Consider the following 19,205-nt stretch of genomic DNA (forward strand, 5'->3'; position numbering starts at 1 on the left):
AGAAGCCCCTATCTCCTCCAAATTTCAGCTCATGCACCACCTTCTGTGTGAATTTTTTCCTAATCCCATTCTCTCACCCTAACCAGCTGCTAATCTCATCTCTCAAAAAATCACCATGTTTGTCACATTTGCATGTTATATACTTATTTACACATATGTACCTATTCTCTCCCCTAATACAATGTAAGTCCTTTTTTTTTGGGGGGGGTCTCCATTATTTGTCATATAGTTGGCACTTGATAAATAAATATTAAATGGTTGTTGAAGAAAACAGTCTCTATTCTCATCTAGTAGGAAGGTTAACATTGGAATGGAGATAACTAAACATTTTTAACTGATAAGTGAACAGAAGAGTTTGAGACGAAATGAGATATCATTAAGGAGTGACAAATCCTTCGTGGCTCAGGAAAGACTTCATATAATAAGTGGTACCTCAGCCCATCCTTGCAGAAAGGAAAAGATTTTAAGAAGTGGAGGAGACATGTAGGGTGATCACTTCTGGTATGGGTACCAAATTTTGGATCAGTTTGGCTGGAAGGCAGAGTGGTGGAAGGGAGAAGGAGACAGTAAAGATCGTCCAGTAGATTTCAGGAAGAAAGAGGGAGACTTTGAAGACTAAGCTTAGGAGCTTGTGTTTCACTCTGTAGACAATAAAGAGATGGTGAAGAATTTTGAACAGAGGTAGTTAGATATGATTATCCTGTTTTCAGTGTGAAAAATGTATGGGAAAGGGGAGAAACAAAATGTGACACTTGGTTAAGAAGTTATTACAACAGATGAGATGAAAATAATCAAGAGGAAGAAAGAAAATAAATGAGGGGTTGAAGTCTTATAGGAGATTTTCTGATAGATCAGTGAGAAGCCAGGATAAATCTGCAGAGGTTGTTGCTATTAAAAAGCTTCTCCTTCCGTCCTTCTCTCCATCATCCTCTTTATCTTCTGAAAATGTTAGTGCAGCATTTCTGGAACACAAACTTTATGATAAATTATAATTAAATGAATATTTTTACTAAATAAATATGTATATATATATAATAAAAAAGTAATATTTCTCCTATTTAGCTTTGGTTTGAGTGTCAACTAAGGGAGGGACTATACCATGGAAAAAGCCTGTGTTGGAAGTGAGGTTCCAATCCCAATTTTTCCCAACCCTGCTCTGGGACTTGGGTCAATCTTGGCCACTAGAAGCTGAACTAGATAGAGGATCTCTAAGGTTCTTTTGTACCTTAAAATTATAATTTTGTGTGCTCTTCTTCTTGTTGGTTTCATTTTACAAAAGGAAGTATTGGAAAAAAAATGCCACACTCCCCTTGTCAGCTTGAATGGCTTTCTGAATTCTGGCCTTGGTCTAGTATAGTATGTAAATACTGTCTCCTTTCTATATCCTCTCCCCCACTTTGCCACTAAAGCTGAGCCATATGGCAAAAAAAAAAATACAATTTTTGAATCTCATGGTACTTGTATTTTCTCTGACAAATGTCTAGACTGGTGTTCTAACTTGTTGAAAGGCAAAACTCACAGTAGATGGCACAGTAGTTACATAGGCCATTCAGTAGTCTGGAAAAAGGCAGATGAATCATTTAGATGGACAGGGAAAACTCGAATTTTGTTTTCAGGGTGCATGTGTCATACACACGAGGAAGAAGTACCAGTCTAGGTAGCTTACTACCCTGCATTGATGGGAATCATTACAACCAATGTGACTGGGAGAGAGAGGATTCCTTTTTTTAAGCAAATGCTTCAGTTATGTTCTGAGATTGCCTAAGTGGTATTTGTTGATTATAGAAGGCATGTGAAAAAAAGGTACGGAAAATTGAGAAAATGGGACTGAGGGCTAGAATTCACCAAAGAAAGTAGGTGTGATTTTTCTGTTATTTAGAAAAGTTGCCAAGCGATAAACAAACAAATGAAAAGCAACTGAGTTGTGATAGAATATAGACAGGTAAGGGTAGAGTGTTGAGTAAGGAAATTCTGGCTTCAAATCCAGCCACAGAGACTTATTAGCTGTGTGACTCTGGGTAAGCTCCTTAACCCCATTTTCCTCAGTTTCCTCAGATGTAAAATGACCTGGAAAAGTATATCTTTGTCAAGAAAATCCCAAATGGGATCACAAATGAAATGACTGAACAAAGCATCTTTAATTTACTCACAATGCCCACTGTTGTTTCCCAGCAAGAACCTCTGGGCACATCTGCTGGATGAAGTGGGGGCCGAGTCACACTCTCATTCCACATAGAGGCATTGTAATAATTAAATAGGGTCCAGTGGGTGATGTTCTTTATTGCTTCTTCATTAGAAAGCTAGAAAGGAAGGTTGACAAAGTCAGCTTTAAGTTTTAACTTAAATCCATCCAATTGTGAATTCATGAAAGGAAAGTAGCTTACAGCTGGAGAAAGCCTGGAGAAGAAGCAGAGATCTGGCTCTTGGTTTTGATTGTGCCTCCAGGCTTGGTGCTCTTTATCTACTGTGTCACTCAGCTGCCCTGGTGAAGTCCAGCACTTATACAATATATTGTTGGGCTTATCACTTATACGACTCACATAAGTGATTATCCCCAAATAGCTACACTGAACCTGAGAGTAGCAAGGGAGTAGGCAGTGGAATGGTTTTAATATCTAGATCCTCACCACAATTTCAAAACTTCTTGATCCCACCTTTCTAATACCTAGGATTGGGGAAAGGGGACTTTTCTTCTTTGACTCTCCTTTCCTTAATCAGTATAGGGCTCCTTGAGAGTTCTGAAAAATTAGGAGTTATGATTGAACTGTGACCATTTTAGAGAAAGTATTAGAGGACTGTAGTGATTTTCCTCAAATATATGAAGAATATATGATGGAGAAGCAGTACAGAATGTAGAAAAAGATTTGGGTTCAAGTTTTTCCTTTGACACATACTGGTTGTGTGATTAGTCGCTCAGCCTCTTAGCTAGACTATAATCTGATGGCCTGTGCAGATACAGGGAGTTTCTTTTCCCTGGAATTCCTTATACTGATAAAACTATGGATTCATCTCCCTTTGCCTCTAGATCATCAAAAGTCTCAAGATCTTCAATTGAATAGAACATATGAAGATGCTCAGGGACAAAGTTTTGCTATCCTGATTTTGTAGTTATGGAAACTTATGCAGTGGGTATAAATAAGAGAAAAGAACCTAGGTCAGTCTTCATGAGATGACACTGAAAAATCAAACCTCCAATGCTGAGGTTCAAAAGGGTACATTTCTAGGAAAGGATTGAGTAGATGTTCAATAAGAGAAAGATGGAAAAATGGTTAATGATGGGTTTGCAGAATGGGATGTAGGGCACAGAGAAGTCAGGGAAGAGAATTGGTTAATATAGGTGACCAAATATAGCATTTTACCCCAAAGCAGTCTTGAAGTTGAGTTGTTTTAATTTAAACAATTATCCAATGCCTTTGCATCAGAACTTCCTCTCAGTTACTGGCAAGAAGAATATTATCTCTTTCTTGAACTTTGGCTGCCATGCCAATGATCAATGACACAGTCATAGGGAGACTACCTAGCTAGAGGTAATTCAGTATTTAGGATATTAACCTAGAAGTTCCTAGAAGCATAAGATTTTAGAATGAGAAGGAAACTTAGAGATGACTTAATTTAACTCCCTTAATTTACAATGAGAAAATAGTAATTTTGCAGGCTTGGATAGATTAATATCTAGGGAAGGTAAATCCAGCTTAATGGTGACTGAGCTGGAAGAGAAGCTTGAGTTTCCTGATTTTCATCTTAGTCTTTTTTTTTTAGCCTGATTTTTTTTTTTTTATGTGAGGCAATTGAGGTTAAGTGACTTGCTCAGGTTTATACTGCTCCTTAAGTATTAAGTATCTGAGGTCACATTTGAACTCAGGTTCTCCTGAGACCAGTGTTCTATCCACTCATTCATCTACTTGTCCTGAGCTTTTTTTTTTTTTTTTAATCATTCACCTGGAACAGCAAAAAAGAAGAAATACTTATTGATCTCCATTTTCAAAACTTGCCCTTTTAATTTAAATATTAAATTAATTTAAGTAATTAATTAAATTAAATATAAAGGGGAAACTGAGAATACAAGCAGCTTTTACTATTAGGAATGTTCAAAAGGATGTTGTCAGAATCACAAACTTTGAAGATAATGACATTGAAGGATGCAGTTTTGTGGTGCAATCTCATCCTGGGAAGCAATGGATAGAGCATTATATTTGGAGCAGGGTGCAAGTCTTGGTTCTATGCTTGTTAGTTTATGTGACCATGAACAAATCTCTGAATCTCATTTTCCTCCTCTGTAAAACTGAAATAATACCCATATCTTTTATCTTTCAGAGTTGTTATGTTCTCCATAAAGTGGCTTTTTTTTTGGGGGGGTAGACTTGTGGTTTTTTGGTTTTAGGACCTCCCAGTGAGGAAAATTTCTCCACATGCATATTGGTACCTACTTGGCAACTTATAATATTAGAGAGTTTACCAATGAACTTGTCCAGTGTCTGTCAGAGGTGGTCCTTGAGCTCAGGTTTTCCTGATTCAAAGGCTGACTCCCTGGACACCATGCATATTGTCATTCAGCTGAATATCAGTGTAAATTATTATTGCCATAAGATTACAAATCAAAACTGTAGTTCATGTTAGGTATAAGAAAAAGGGACATGCCCTTGGCAGTGTTTGTGCTTTTTACCTTCAGATGGACATCATCCATTAAGGCCAACAGGAATGTGTAGAGATTTCCAAGAAAGAGAGCAAAAATGCGTCCTAGCTGCCACTTCAACCCAATTCGAGGGTGGTAATTCTCCAAGGCAGCAATGGTTTCAAACAGTGGTGGACAAAACATCCCCAACAGGGACATTACAATTTCAACCTGCCAAATGGAGGGAGTCAATCAATGAGTAAATTTTTTAAAATCACTATTAATCCCTGCTGGTACAATCATAATACCTGTATCCCAAGCATAAACTTCATCATTTTATTCCCATTTGTCTCACTAATGTTTTGATTTAGGATGACAATATCAAATCTAGCTCCTTGCCTATCTCCTCAGTTTCTGGATTTGTTAGAAGATGGCAACTCAGATTGTAGATGGAAAATTGGGAAATGAGAATTTCCTGTGCTTATGATTGAATTTGATTGCTTCAGGCTTCTTGAATTCTCTTCTCTGAACTCTGAAGCATTTGTCTGTACCACAGAACTCTTTGGCTGATTACATTTGATTATGCATTGTCCTCTCCAGGAGGGGCTTGTGTTTATTACTTTTATCATCTCACAGTGATAACATACTTCATAAGGGGCTATTCTAGCCTTCTCTGATATTGGTGTCAGATAGTAACCATTTAGTATTGTTTAGTTACTTATTTGCTTGATCGCAGGGATATTTGGCTCATGAGACAACCTGAATTTTTATCTCTTTGGAGATGGAGAAATGGAAATTCTGGAAATCCTAACCTGTTGACTTGGTATCATTATTAAAATCATAATAATATCTTGCAGCCAGCAGAATAGTGCTTTAAGGTTTGCAAATCACTTTCTATCACTTATCTGCTTCTCTCCACAACCCTGGGCTAGGGTGCTAAATGACAGGTCCAGGTTCACGCAGCTGGTGAGAACCTGAGGCAGGATTTACATTCGAGTCTTCATGATGCAAATTCCAGTCTTTATTTACTCCATCACCAAGCTACCTCATGAGAATTTGTTAGAGGTTGTCTATTAGATTGTAAGCTTCTGGAGAACAGGGACTATCCTTTGCTTCTTTTTTTTTGTATTTCAGTGGTTACCCCAATGTTTGGCACTTAGTAGGCATTTAATAAATGTTTATTGATTGATTGATTTGTGTTTGTAGGAACCACAAGAGTAAAGGCAGTGGTCTAGAATGGCTCATTTATTTCAAACCTTCCTTCACCCTTGATTTACTCTATAATGCTGGATTGGGGAGCCAAAGGACTGGGGTTCAATTCCCAGGATTACTGCTAAATACTTCTCAACTTTAGCCTTCTCTCTAAAGTGACGGGGGTTGGTCCAGATGACCTTAAAGGTCTCCTTCAGCTCAAAAGCTATATGCAGTGTTCTGATTATTGTAGACCCTTAGTGAATGAATGGATGGATGAATGAAAAATGTAGTCTGTTGGAATATTGTGCTCTTAGCTCTATGCATTGTCCCTTTTATTTTGGCTCCCCCATTCTTAAAAGCAGTGAGTGTCAAGTCAGTGGGAGCAGCCCTCAATTAGAAGAAACTATTTCATCATTTCATGTAATCAAGGCACCTATGATTCCTTTCTGTGTATAGCAACATGATTCCTCTTGCTGTGTTGGAAATTATTTTCTGTTAATAATACAGATGGGAGCAAGGCTTCAGTGGTGGCGGCAGATGCTGGGGAGAGTTTTCCTGAGCTCCTTTCTACAGTCACATCAGTAATCCAGTTTGACACCTCTCCAACTTGCTAATAGGGCAGGATGAGGCAATTGTCATCACGCCTGTGTCCGGATGAATTAGCCCTGCTCCATCCCTCTCCCCACTGCTAGTTATTGTTTCCTTTGGGAAATGCCCGCATGAGTTGTTTGGGTGGCTGTCTCATGTTGCTGCCCCTGACTCTGCAACTCTTGATGTGCAAATGGGACGAAGGCCGGTGGAGTTTGTGCCTTTCATGATGACTGTGTGGATCGAAACTGGGATGACTGTATCAGTGACCCTCCCTGGGCCAGCCTGTAGCCCAGGTGTGTAAGGACAATGACCTTCAAGGACGGAGAGGAGAGGTACAGAATTTGGGAAGCTTGGCTAGGACAGTCTGTCCTACTTATTTTCACAATGAATTAGAAGTGAATCTCTACTTTCCAGCCTTTATCCCTTTCTCTATCTCATTTCCATGTGTATTTCCTTGGCTTTCAGGACTGACCCACATTTAATTCACTTTAATTTTTTTTTCTCCTAGACTTGTCTTCCAACTTTCAGTTCTAATCCCTTCCCTTTCTAAGTCTGTCCTTAGATCCAGAACTTTAAGTTAATTTATTTTGGCAGATTTCTCTACAAAGATAGAGGATAGACACATTCATTTAGTGAATGAAGAAATTTATTCTTTTGGCATGCATTATGTGCAAAGCTGAGTCAGTATAGTGTCATGGCCAGAGTGCCAGATTTCTGATGAAGAAGAGGCGAGTTCATAGCCCACGTAGGACATTTTCTAGCTGCGGAACCCTCACTAAGTCACTCATTCTCCTAGAGCCACTGAAAGCTCCCTCAAATTTGTCCTCAAAGTAGGTGGAGTTCCGATACTAACAAAAATATGCTTTGCTAGGCACAAAATTAAAAGCTTGCTAATGACTTGTGTACTTTGATCCATTTACTAACTAATTCTACTTGAGAAAGCCCAGGACCTTGAACTTAATAGTCTTGGCAGTGGCCATGTTTCCAGCCTACACTGCCCTCCATCACCTTGAGAAGCCTTAGACATTGCTTCTACAGGGGCTGTAGCCCCTGCTACTGAAGACCCAGAAAGGAAATCTCTTGCCAGCAAGTTCCTTGTCCTGTTAAATGGTTCATTACCAGAAAATAATATCATTTTATCAATAGAAATGATATTAAGGAAGAATCATTATTTTACTTTGTTGCTGCACCCTAAGGATCATGAAAAATTTCCAACTAATTTGTAACTGAAACCTTACATGGGTTGTCTCCTCCATTAGAATGTGATTGTCCCACTTTTCTATTTGTATTCTCAGTAGTTAGCATGGTACTTTTTTCATTCATTTATTCGTCTAAATTTATTTATTTATTTATTTTCTTTGACTTGTTTTATTTCTTCAAGCAGCCAATGGTCCCTGGTAAAATTATGATTCAATGAGAATTTATCAGGTGCCTATTGTGTGTCTGGAGGTATTACAGATTGCAAATTTAAAAATTAAATAGTCCTTTCTTTCAAGGAGGTTCTATTTTTCTGAAGGAAATGCAAAATATGGTTAAGGCCAATTTGAACACTGGGTCTACCAATGATTATTCACACAGGGTCAAGCTGACCTTCTTGTACCACCTATTTCCTAGGCTATTGTGAACATTTAATGAAAGAGGGAATTCAAAGTAGTATTGAGTTAACTAAGTAGGAGAAAGACTAGGGATAGGGACAGAAGCAGGAAGAGGAGCAGCAGGGGAAACAGTTGGAGTAGCCCTAACTTTCTTCAGAGCTCAGCTCAAGAAGTAGCTCCTACCTGAGCACTAACCTGATCCCTCCCACTGAAGACATTGCTTCTACAGGGGCTGTAGCCCCTGCTACTGAAGACCCAGAAAGGAAATCTCTTGCCAGCAAGTTCCTTGTCCTGTTAAATGGTTCATTACCCGAAAATAATATCATTTTATCAATAGAAATGATATTAAGGAAGAATCATTATTTTACTTTGTTGCTGCACCCTAAGGATCATGAAAAATTTCCAACTAATTTGTTCCTTCCCACTGAAATCACCTTGTATTTACTAGAGATATACTTTTATATCTATATATCTATATCTATATTTCTTATATTTTATATTCTTTATTTTCTTATATCTTTTATTTTCTTATACACATTGTTTTTTCTGTGATCAAATATTAGTCCCTCAAGAACAGGGCTATTCTGATTTTGCTTCTTTAGTTCCCAGCACCTCATTTGTGTTGTTTAATCATTTCAGAAATGTCTCCATGACCCCATTTAAGGTTTTCCTGGCAAAAATGCTAGAGTGGCTTTCCATTTCTTTCTCCAGATCGTTTGACAGAAGAGGAAACAGACAAAAACGGTTAAGGATCACATGACTAGTGAATGTCTGAGGGTGGATTTGAACTCAGGTTCTCCTAACTCTAGGCTTCTATCTATTACAACTCCTAGCTGTTGTGAGCCTAGTTTACCTGTCACAAAAAAATTACTTAATCGGTTTATTAATTGATTTTATAATTATAGTAGGAATGAGTTTGCTAAGCAAGCTAATATGACAAATAAGATCAAAAGCAAGAATATTTAATTGATTTCAGAGATCCAATTATTTCCCAATACTCTGGAAGCACTCATTTTAAACTACAGATAATTGGTCCACTAATTATAAATCAGCCCTATCTGTTTATTGAAGAAAATCCTTTAAGGAATTTTTAACGGGTCATGCTCAGAAGCTAAGTTCAGTTTGCCATATGTTATATATATTTCATGTACATATATATACATATTCACACACATATATACATACATACATATATACATATTTATCTATATGCATATACATATAATGTGTCTAAAAATTTATAGTTCAAACTTTCTTAGACTGGCTTTTCTTGTCCACATCTCTGTTGACCCAAGTCAGTCAGATTTCACTGTGTGTACTGTTTGATACAATATGAGGGATAATTCAGCCTTTTCCTTCTTACCTCATTCCTTTCGTACCAGCTGACATTTTGCATTTTGGAGAATTCTTGGGATCGCTTCACCACAAAATAAATGAGATAGCCACTTCCACATAAACAGCAGATGATGAGAAAGTTGGCTAAAACCCGGAGGAATCTGGTCAGGTGGATATTTTCTTCTTTGTTGCTTTCTTGTTCATCGACAATAGACTCCTTTCATGTATGCGTGTAGATATATAATAATATAGGTTAACAAATATATTAAATTAATAAAAATATTAAATTAAAAATAATGAATGAGTAACTGGAACTGTAGCCTGGCTTTCAGACTCCAATGGAAGGTATGACCAGTCATCAAAAGTTATAATAAACTACAAACTCGCTGAGGGCAGGAACTTTAGAAATTTTTGTTTTTCCCGAAGCATGTGATCCACTCAACACATATAAGACAGCTAGTAAAGGCAAAATGAGAGGCAGAATGACTGGCCTTGGAATCAGAAACACTAGGGTTCAGGTCTTATCTGTGATGCATGTCAGCCCTGTAACTAGCCCCAACCTCTCAGTGATCCAGATAATTTTCTGAGAGTATAAGTTATGACTGAGCTGTGGATTTGCATAAGTGGAGGTAGCTTTTATATTGGGAGCTCCTCAAATGGATAAAATCATGTGAGCAGTATCCCACTTTCCCCCTCAGTCTCCTAATATTCAAGATACCCTGCTAGATTCTGAGAACCTAAGTAAAATGATCTCTGTTCTAATGTCCTTAGAACAGAGCTGACTTAATATTTGCTCAAACACTTGCTAAATTCATGTCAAATTATAAACTTTGCAGGTCAGTCTTTGGTTTTAAATGTAAATATATGAAGCTTGTGTGCTGAGGATACTACTTCCTAATTATTTTTGGATTAAAAATAGTTGCAGTACTGGTAGATATTTACTATCTAGCTATTTAGTAAATTATCTCCCTCAGCTGGGAGGGGGATCTTTTTATTTTTTATTTTAAAATTTTAAAAAATATTTTCCCCAGTTACATTTAAAACAATTTTTGACCTTTGTTTTTTTAAACTTTTGAGTTCCAGTTTTTCTCCCCTATCTCTAGTCCCCATTAAGAAATTACATATGAAGTTATACAAAACATTTTCACAAAAGTCATGTTATAAAAGAAAACATAGATCTCCCACACTAAAAGAGAGAGAGAGAGAGAGAGAGAGAGAGAGAGAGAGAGAGAGAGAGAGAGAGAGAGAGAGAGAACGAGAACACATTTCAATCTATATTCAGACACATCAGTTCCTTCTCTGGGTATGGTTAGGATTTTTCATCATAAGGCCTTCAGAGTATTCATGGATCATTGCACTTCTAAGAATAGTAAAACCATTCACAACTGCTCATCCCAGAACTTTGCTATTACTTTGTATACAGTAAATTTCACTTTGAGTTCATAGAGGACTTTCCAGGTTTTTTCAGAGAGCATCCTGCTCATCATTTCCCATGGAACAGTAAAATTCTATCATAATCACATATCACAATTTATTTAACCATTTCTCAATTGATGGGCATAAGGAGGAGTCTTTTTAACCAAACAGTGCTTATTGATCACCTGATATGTGCTAAGTACTATACAAGGCACAATGGGGGATATATGGAGAGAATCTCCACCGAGATCTGGTGGAGTTATTTGGGAATGCAAGACTGGCAGGCCTTTTCCAGTGGAACAGTATAGCATTGGGATTAAGGAGACTCCCCAATCTCATCTTTGTTATTAATAAAAACAGCTAAGCTTCATGTTAGGCTTTAATGTTTGTAAGGGAGTTTACACATATGATATCATTTGAATCCCACAGCAACACTGTGAGGTTAGAGTTCTGGGTATGATTAGTCTTATGTTAGAAGAAAGTGAGACTTGGAGAGGTTAAGGGGATTTGCCAAAGGTCACAAAACCAGTAAGTGTCAGAGCTGGGATTCCTTACTCTAACTGTACCCCAGTGCCTTTCCATGTTGTCCCTTACCACGTGATCTTGGACACATCTCAGTCCCTTTATTGGTTTCTACAGTTTTTTTTCCATATTGGTCAAATGAGAATGTTGGGCAATATGATCTCCAAAGACCCTTTCAACTCTGAGGAGCTTCGCTTCTACAATTCGATGAATTAGTCAAAAGAAACTATAAAAACAGAAATGAATTCTGAGGAGAAAGATATCATGCTGAGGCTAGGGAGTAGACAAAGTTTTGGTGGAAGTAAAAATTCATTGGAACTTTGACGTACCTTTCACTAGGTGGGGATGCAGAAGAGCAAAGCAGATGTATGGAGGTGGGAATTAATATGATTTTCACATTTAGAAAAGTGGTGGAGAATGGTCTGGTACAAGGGATTTGTGTTGGGTTGATGTTATTGAAGGTTTTGAAAAGTGGGCAGACATTTTGACTTGATTCAGTAGACAATCAGGAGCCATTGCTTTGTGACATTCTTCAAAAATAATAGGCTTTTTCCTTTATAATTGTTTGGCCCCCATAGCAAGTGTGTTTCTAGCAGTTGGAGAAGATAGACCAGGAAGATTCCTGGCAGGACCATTCTTAGAAATAATTGTGCAGTATATTTTTATAGCCACTATCCCTCTTCTATTGTTGGTTATTGTTATGTCATTCCAGTCGATCTGACTCCTTTGGACCCCATTTGGGGTTTTATGGCAGAGCTACTATAGTGCTTTGCCATTTTCTTCTCCAACTTATTTTCCAGATGAGGAACCTACCCAAACAGCTAATAAGCATCTGAGGCTGAATTTGAATTCAAATCTTGACCCTATCTACTTTGCTTCTTACCAGTGCTTATTATGATCCAAAGATGGGACTGATTTTTAAGCAAGGTTTTTGCCTAATGACAAACTCTCTCTCTTTTTTAAAGTGACTTGCCCAGGGTCACAGTGTTAAGTGTCTGAGGTCAGATTTGAACGTGGGTCTTCCTGACTTCAGGGCTGGTGCTCGACCCACTATACCACCGAGATGCTTCCTGCCTAATGACTCTCAAATTGCACTAAGTAGACAATATCACTTTTGCTTATTGCTGAGTGACTTGGTTCTTTCCTTAGTAGTCAAGAACTTCTTTTGTCCCTTACCATTACCAAAAATACCAAGTAATGGTTTGGGCATTCTGGGACCAACTTGAAAGTACAGACCAGAGAAGAATGAACAATATAATAAAAATGAGAAATAGAAAAGAGGGAGAAATAGTGAAAGAAGGAATGAGAAAAGGAAGGTATCAATTCTCCATGATGGTAAAAAATGGCTAACAAGAGATTCATTCATTAATCAACAATAACAATTCTCCCCCCGCCCCTTAAGGCTTGAAATACAGGGTTAACTCTACCTTATACAATTTATGCCTTAAGGTTATTAGGGAAATTTCTTCCCAAAGCTCTTTCCAAGATGATTTCTGCCAATACTGAAATGCTAGGATATTTCCCCAAGAAAAAAGTGCTCCCCAGTAGGCTACCTTGAAGCTGGTGGTAATAGATGCATATTTATTATCAGCTGTCTCTGTATTGCCAATCAAGTAATCCCAGCTAGTAAACATCTTGAAGCTGAAAGTAAAGTTGTCGCCATTTCCTTCACCTGTGTTTTCTTGGGCATTGCTGGCCATGCTGCAAGAGAAACATTACTTGGGACCAAGAGTCAATGCAGTTGATCAACTGCATTGATTTCCCCTGGCCCATGCTCCTAGCAAAACTCCAAGGCTATAAAGAACTGGAGAATATGGAAGACAGAAATCCTATAGCATAAAATGCCAGCAAAGCAGGAATCTTGGTGAAGGCTGATGATGCTCTGTATAGAGTTCATCTCCTGGACTTCAGCATTTCCAAATGTGAAGCTTATCAAGTTAAAAAGGAGCAACTCCTTTTCCTTCTTAATTTCATCATTCAAAATATGGAGATAGCTAGAGACCTTCTTGGGATCAAACAGCAAATGTGTACTAGGACTGAGTTCTGACTTTATCAGATGCCTTACTTGTATAATATATATATTATATGGAAATTGCACTTGGATTTGTGAGTTTAATCACTATTACCATCCTCTGTTGGTGTCTCATGATGTGAAGATGATTTTGGGTTATTAGAGCGTATGGCAGTAGCCCATAAGACTTGGTAGATCACCAATCTGAAAAATGGCTTCAAATATGGGCCCATTAATAAACCATGAGCCTGTTCTTTAGCCTAGATCAGTGACATTTGTTTGTATGTTTGTGTGTGTGTGTGTGTGTGTGTGTGTGTGTGTGTGTGTGTGTTGGTCTCCTTTGGCTTATGAACTTATTCTTAGAATATTTTTAAATGCATAAAATAAAATATATAGGATTATAAAGGAAACAGTTTTGGTGAGTTATCAAAACGTAAACAAAACAAGCACACATTTCCCAGACTCTGAATAAATGTGCACCAAAAGACTGCCACCAGATGATAAATATTATTGTCCATAGCAACTCCTGAAGATCCATTTACTATACTCTATATACTATATCCATATACTATACCATATACTCCTATAAAGGAATTGTGGTATGTATCATAGGAATATTGCCCATAGATATGGGATCACTACTCCCTGTAGCTGCAAAGTATTAATAATAATTCATATTTCCATAGTGTCATTAAGTTTTCATAATAATTTACATGCACTATCTCATTTGATCATCACTACTCTGTGGAGTGGGTGTATTAGTGCCATCATTTTACAGATGGCAAAATTGAGATTCAGAAAGGTCAAAAGTCTTGCCTGGAGTCACACAGCTAGCAAGTGCTTGAGGTAGAATTTAAACACAAATCTTCCTGACACTAGCAGTCTTTGTTCTATATCATGTTTCCCCTCATAAAATATTAAAGAATATTGATACTTAAAGGAATCCTAATGTATTTTGAAAAATTCTTCTATGAAGTAATAGCTCCCCTTTTCTGACTAGATAGATCTGTTTTATAAATCTAGATTGTCTTTTGTCATTTACTTGAAGCATTACTGTGTTAACTATTAGATACTTCACTATCTCATTCTAGCTTGATTTTCTTAGGATCCGATTACTATGCATTTAAGGACCTTAGAGGCCATCAAGTCCAATCTAATTTTTAATCACTTCTAGTATCATAGAATTTTACACCAATAATAACAGTTTGCATAACATTATATAGAAAAGAATTGCAGGATTATGATTCCAAGATTATTTCCTTCTGAATCCTACTGAAAAAGATGAGAAGATATGAAATAATAATATCAATACCTTATTTTCATATAGGACATTATGATTTTCAAAATGTGTTCATTTCCATGATCTCATTTGAAATTCAAATTCTCTGAGTTAGGAAGTAGAGATAATATGCTTGTTTTATAGATGACAAAAACTAAAGCTCTTTCATTTTGGGGTTCTCATGTAAATGCAAATATTGACTCACAAGTATAATACTTCATGTGAATTTGGGAATGTTTTAGGCAAGATGGAACAAAATCAGCCTCTTGGTAGGAATCGAGGAGTATAACCAGGACCAATTTGGTGATTTGACAGGGTTGGAGAATGAAAAATTGATGAGTATGCTTTCTTTCTTTCCTTCTTTCTTTCTTCCCTCCTTCCCTCCTCTCTCCCTCCCTCCTTTCCTCCTTTCTTTCTCCCTTCCTTCCTTTCTTTCTTTCTCCATTCCTTCCTTTCTTTCTCCATTCCTTCCTTCCTTTCTCCCTCCATCCTTCCTTACCTCCCTTCTTCCCTCTCTTCCTCCCTTTCTTCTTCTCTCCTTCTCTCCCTCCCTTCCTCCTTCTCGCCCTCTCTTCCTCCCTCCTTTCCCTCCCTCCCTCATTTTTTCCTTCCTTCCTTCCTTCCTCCCTCTCTCCCTTCTTCTTTCCCTCTCTTCCTTCTTTCTTTCCTTCCTTCCTTCTTTAGTTCTCCCTGTCTCTCTTTCTTTTCTTCCTTCCCTCCATTTTCTCTCCCCTTCTCCTACCCAAGAAGAAAGTTTAGTTTTTAGTGATATATCCAAGTAGAATATTAAACCAGGCCTGCCTACATTGTGCTAGCATTTCATGTTAGGTTTAAGAGATTATTTGATTTTTCTATCCTCCTTGTTCCAGTAAAAAAAATGAGGAATGAAAGAGGGAGCTGTCCATGGTGCAGTACTGGACAATACAATTGACCATAATTAACCTTTGTATAGTGCTTTAAGGTTTACCAACCACTTTACAAATATTATCTTAGTGTGTGTGTGTGTGTGTGTGTGTGTGTGTGTGTGATCACAACAGTCTAAGGAAGTAGGTGCTATTATTATCCTTATCTTACAGATGAGGAATTTGAGACAGAGAAGGGTTAAGTGTCTTGCCCATAGTCACACAGCTTATAAGTGTCATGAGTTATGCAGGCAGAGAGGCTCCAGTATAATTGGTCTTTTGGATAAACATGTGAGCTTTGCATAGGAAGTTTGTGAGTGATCTATGGAAGCTTATCTTGAAGGACTAGCTAACATAGAGGAAACAAAAAGATTTTAAACCAAAGAACTCTACTTACGATCTAATGACAACCATCAGGCTGTAACCAAACACACTGACCCCCACCATAAAGTAAGCCATTGGCAATCTATACTTCAGCCATCCAATTGTCCTCTGGTTATTGTAGTAGCCATAAAAAAGAGCAGAATACTTTATGTAACCCTGTAGAATAGAAAATGTTAAATGTTTACTATTCTGGTGACTTATGTCACTGAGTTTAATGAATGTGTAACATGTATATATATATGTATTTGTGTGTATGTGTATATATGAAGTACGAAAACCCAGATGCTTTTTATTTTATGCTTTTATTTTTGCTTTAAATATTGCTCAGGGTAGAGAAAGGGAAAGGAAGCAGGACTTTCTTTTTTTTCTAGCTACCTTACTTTAAGATCTGCTGTGAATTTTTAAAAATTTTCAACATTTACCCTTGCAAAACCTTGTATTCCAAAATATTCTCCCTTCCTTCTCCCCACTCTCTTCTCTGGACAACAAGTAATCCAATATAGTTGAACACATGGAATTGTTCTATACATGTTTCTACACTTATCACGCTGCACAAGAAAAATCAGATCAAAAAGGGAAAAAAATGAGAAAGAACAAAAAAGCAAGCAAACAACAGCAAAAAGGTGAAAATACTATGTTGTTATCCATATTTAGTCTCTACAGTCCTTTTTCTGGATGCGGATGGCTCTCTATCAAAATCTACTGGATACATTGTTGGTGGAGTTGTGAAATGGTACAATTCTTCTGGAGATCCAATCAATTTGGAACTATTTCTAAAGGGCTATAAAACTGTGCATATTCATTGACTCAGCAGTGCCATTACTAGGTCTGTTTCCCAAGGAAATCATAAAAGAGGGAAAAGGATGTATATGTGCAAAAATGTAACACATTTGTGGTAGCAAAGAATTGGAAAATGAGTAGCCCATTAATTAGGGAATGGCTGAACAAATTGTGGTATGTGAAGATAATGGAATATTATTGTTCTATAAAAATGATGAACAAGCTGATTTTAGAAAGGACTGGAAAGATTTACACAAATGGATGCTGAGTGAAACAAGCAGAAGCAAGAATACATTGTACACAATAATAGCAAGAATGTGCAATGATCAACTATGAAAGACTTGGTTCTTTTCAGTGGTTCAGTGATCCAAGGCAATACTAATAGACTATAGACAAAAAATGCCATCTGCATCCAGAAAAAGAACTATGGAAACTGAATATAAATCAACACATGCTATTTTCACTTCTTTTTTCTGTTTTTTTCTCTCTCTCATGGTTTTTCCCTTTTAATCTGATTTTTCTCTCTCAACATAATTCATAAAGCAATGTATATTAAAATAAATAAAAAAATACAACACTCAAACACATACATGGATTTCTGTTAAAAAATGAAGGCATTAAAAAACCATCACTCTTCCCAGGTGACTTACAAGTTTCTTAAAATTCATACTATATGATTATAGAAAATTATAGGATTGAAGAATTAGAAGATGCCTTAATCAGATAAAGTTATAGAATGATGGATTTTAATTAGGATAAATGCAAAGCTTTTTACTTTGGTACAAAGAAACAATTCCAGAAATAGATGGTGAGATTTTCTTGGTAGATGGCTGCTGTTTGAATAAAGATTTGGAATTTTTACTGAACTTCACAATCAAAATGAATCAAAAGTGTAATGTAGCAGCTATGAATATTTTAAATGTATCCTCATTATAAAAAATGACTCTTGTAACAAGTATCCATAGTTGAGCAAAATAAATTGATTAGAGTTTATTATTATCTTTTCCCATCATCTAAGCTACTCTGAAAGGTGTGTAGTGGTTCCTCAGAGTTGTCTTAATTTGCATTTCTCTGCCCAATAGTGATTTAGAACATTTTTTCTTATGACTAAAAATGGTTTTAATTTTGTTGTCTGAAAATTGTTCATATCCTTTGACCATTTATCAATTGAGTAATGGCTTGTATTCTTATAAATTTGAATCAATTCTCTTTTTTTTTTTAAACCAAATCTTTATCAGAACCCTTGGATGTAAAAACTACCCCTCCTCCCAGTTTTCTGCTTCCCTTCTAATCTTGGCTGCATTGGTTTTGTTTGTGCAAAACTTTTTTTATTTAATATAATTGAAATTATCCACTTTGCATTTTATAATGTTCTCTAGTTCTTCTTTGGTTATAAATTTCCCTCTTCTCCATAGATCTGAGAAGTAGAATATCCCTTGTTTTTCTAATTTGTTTATAGTACCACCTTTTATGTTTAAATCATGAATCTTGTGTGCATTTTCTACCCTCTACTCTCCATAATCGTATCCTTCCTTTTATTTTAGTTTCTTCTCTTTGCATTGTTTCTTTTTCTTTAAAGCCCAATTGGTATTGGAATGTAGAATTAGAAACAGGGTTACATTTAGAAGTAAGGTGTGTGTGTGTGTGTGTGTGTGTGTGTGTGTGTGTGTATGTGAAGCCATTCATTTATATATTTCCATTATGTATCAATGTTTGAATTTAGTGCAGCTTCACAAAAACTGCTTTTTTCCCCTTATGGTCTGGACACTGATAAATAAAATGCCATAGCATCTGTAGATATTATTTTTCTTAGATTCCATCCAAATCTCAGCCAATATACATTGAATGTATGGTCAGTGTATGGTTAAAACAGCCAACTATTCTGGGATAGGAGAAATGGCTCTGAATTTGGATCACCTCTTATTCTATGGGAAAAAGGGTCCTGGAAACGTGCTATCAGTTAGGGATGCCTGATCACTTACCTTAGGGGTAGTATTGGATGGGAGGGTTTGTGTGTATTTGCTTTATTGCAAGAAATCCCTGCTATTTCATAAAATAATTCCATCCAGAGGTTAGACTTTAGGTTTGGGAGTAGAAGACAAAAGACACAATTCTTGATTCTTGAGAGCATTTGTTTTTCCTTTCTTTTTCTTTTTCCTGAGGCAATTGAGTTAAGTGACTTGCTCAGGGTCATACTACTAGTGTCAAGTGTTTGAAGTTAGATTTGAACTCAGGTCCTTCTATTTCCAGAGCTGGTACTCCGTGCTGCTGGAGAATTTCTGCTTCTAATCCCTGGGGTTGAGTGGGGAGGAAGTGATGTTATCATGGGATGCCAGTGTAGGATAAATGGGGAAAGAGGGCTCTCTCTTCCCTCTGCAGGAAACACTTGTATTAGATTATTTTGACTCTAGTGACTTATGGATGATTCTTTAACTTAGTGGTACTTTGGAGAAAGGATATTCCCATCAGCTAATCACCCTCTCCTAGTGAGTCAGCTTGTGGGAGAAGCATCTTGGGTTTGGACAGCATTTTCTAGTGGTATTCTTGAGTTCTTGCTACCTCTACTGCACGGGGTTTTCTTTGG

General features: G+C 37.0%; 1 protein-coding gene across 1 annotated transcript in view; it reads right to left on the minus strand.

The window, feature by feature from the left end:
• TMC2 (transmembrane channel like 2) overlaps positions 1–19,205 on the minus strand; it is a 62,549-nt gene that overhangs the window by 17,400 nt on the left and 25,944 nt on the right. The window contains exons 9-13 of the mRNA XM_012551301.1: positions 15,855–15,997; positions 12,819–12,966; positions 9,356–9,544; positions 4,664–4,843; positions 2,151–2,300 (exon numbers count right to left, since the gene is read on the minus strand). Coding sequence (XP_012406755.1) covers positions 2,151–2,300; positions 4,664–4,843; positions 9,356–9,544; positions 12,819–12,966; positions 15,855–15,997 — 810 coding nt within the window. The remainder of the gene's footprint in view (positions 1–2,150; positions 2,301–4,663; positions 4,844–9,355; positions 9,545–12,818; positions 12,967–15,854; positions 15,998–19,205) is intronic.

The sequence above is a fragment of the Sarcophilus harrisii genome, chromosome 5 (assembly GCF_902635505.1).
Source record: "Sarcophilus harrisii chromosome 5, mSarHar1.11, whole genome shotgun sequence".
In the NCBI taxonomy this organism is placed as follows: Eukaryota; Metazoa; Chordata; class Mammalia; order Dasyuromorphia; family Dasyuridae; genus Sarcophilus; species Sarcophilus harrisii.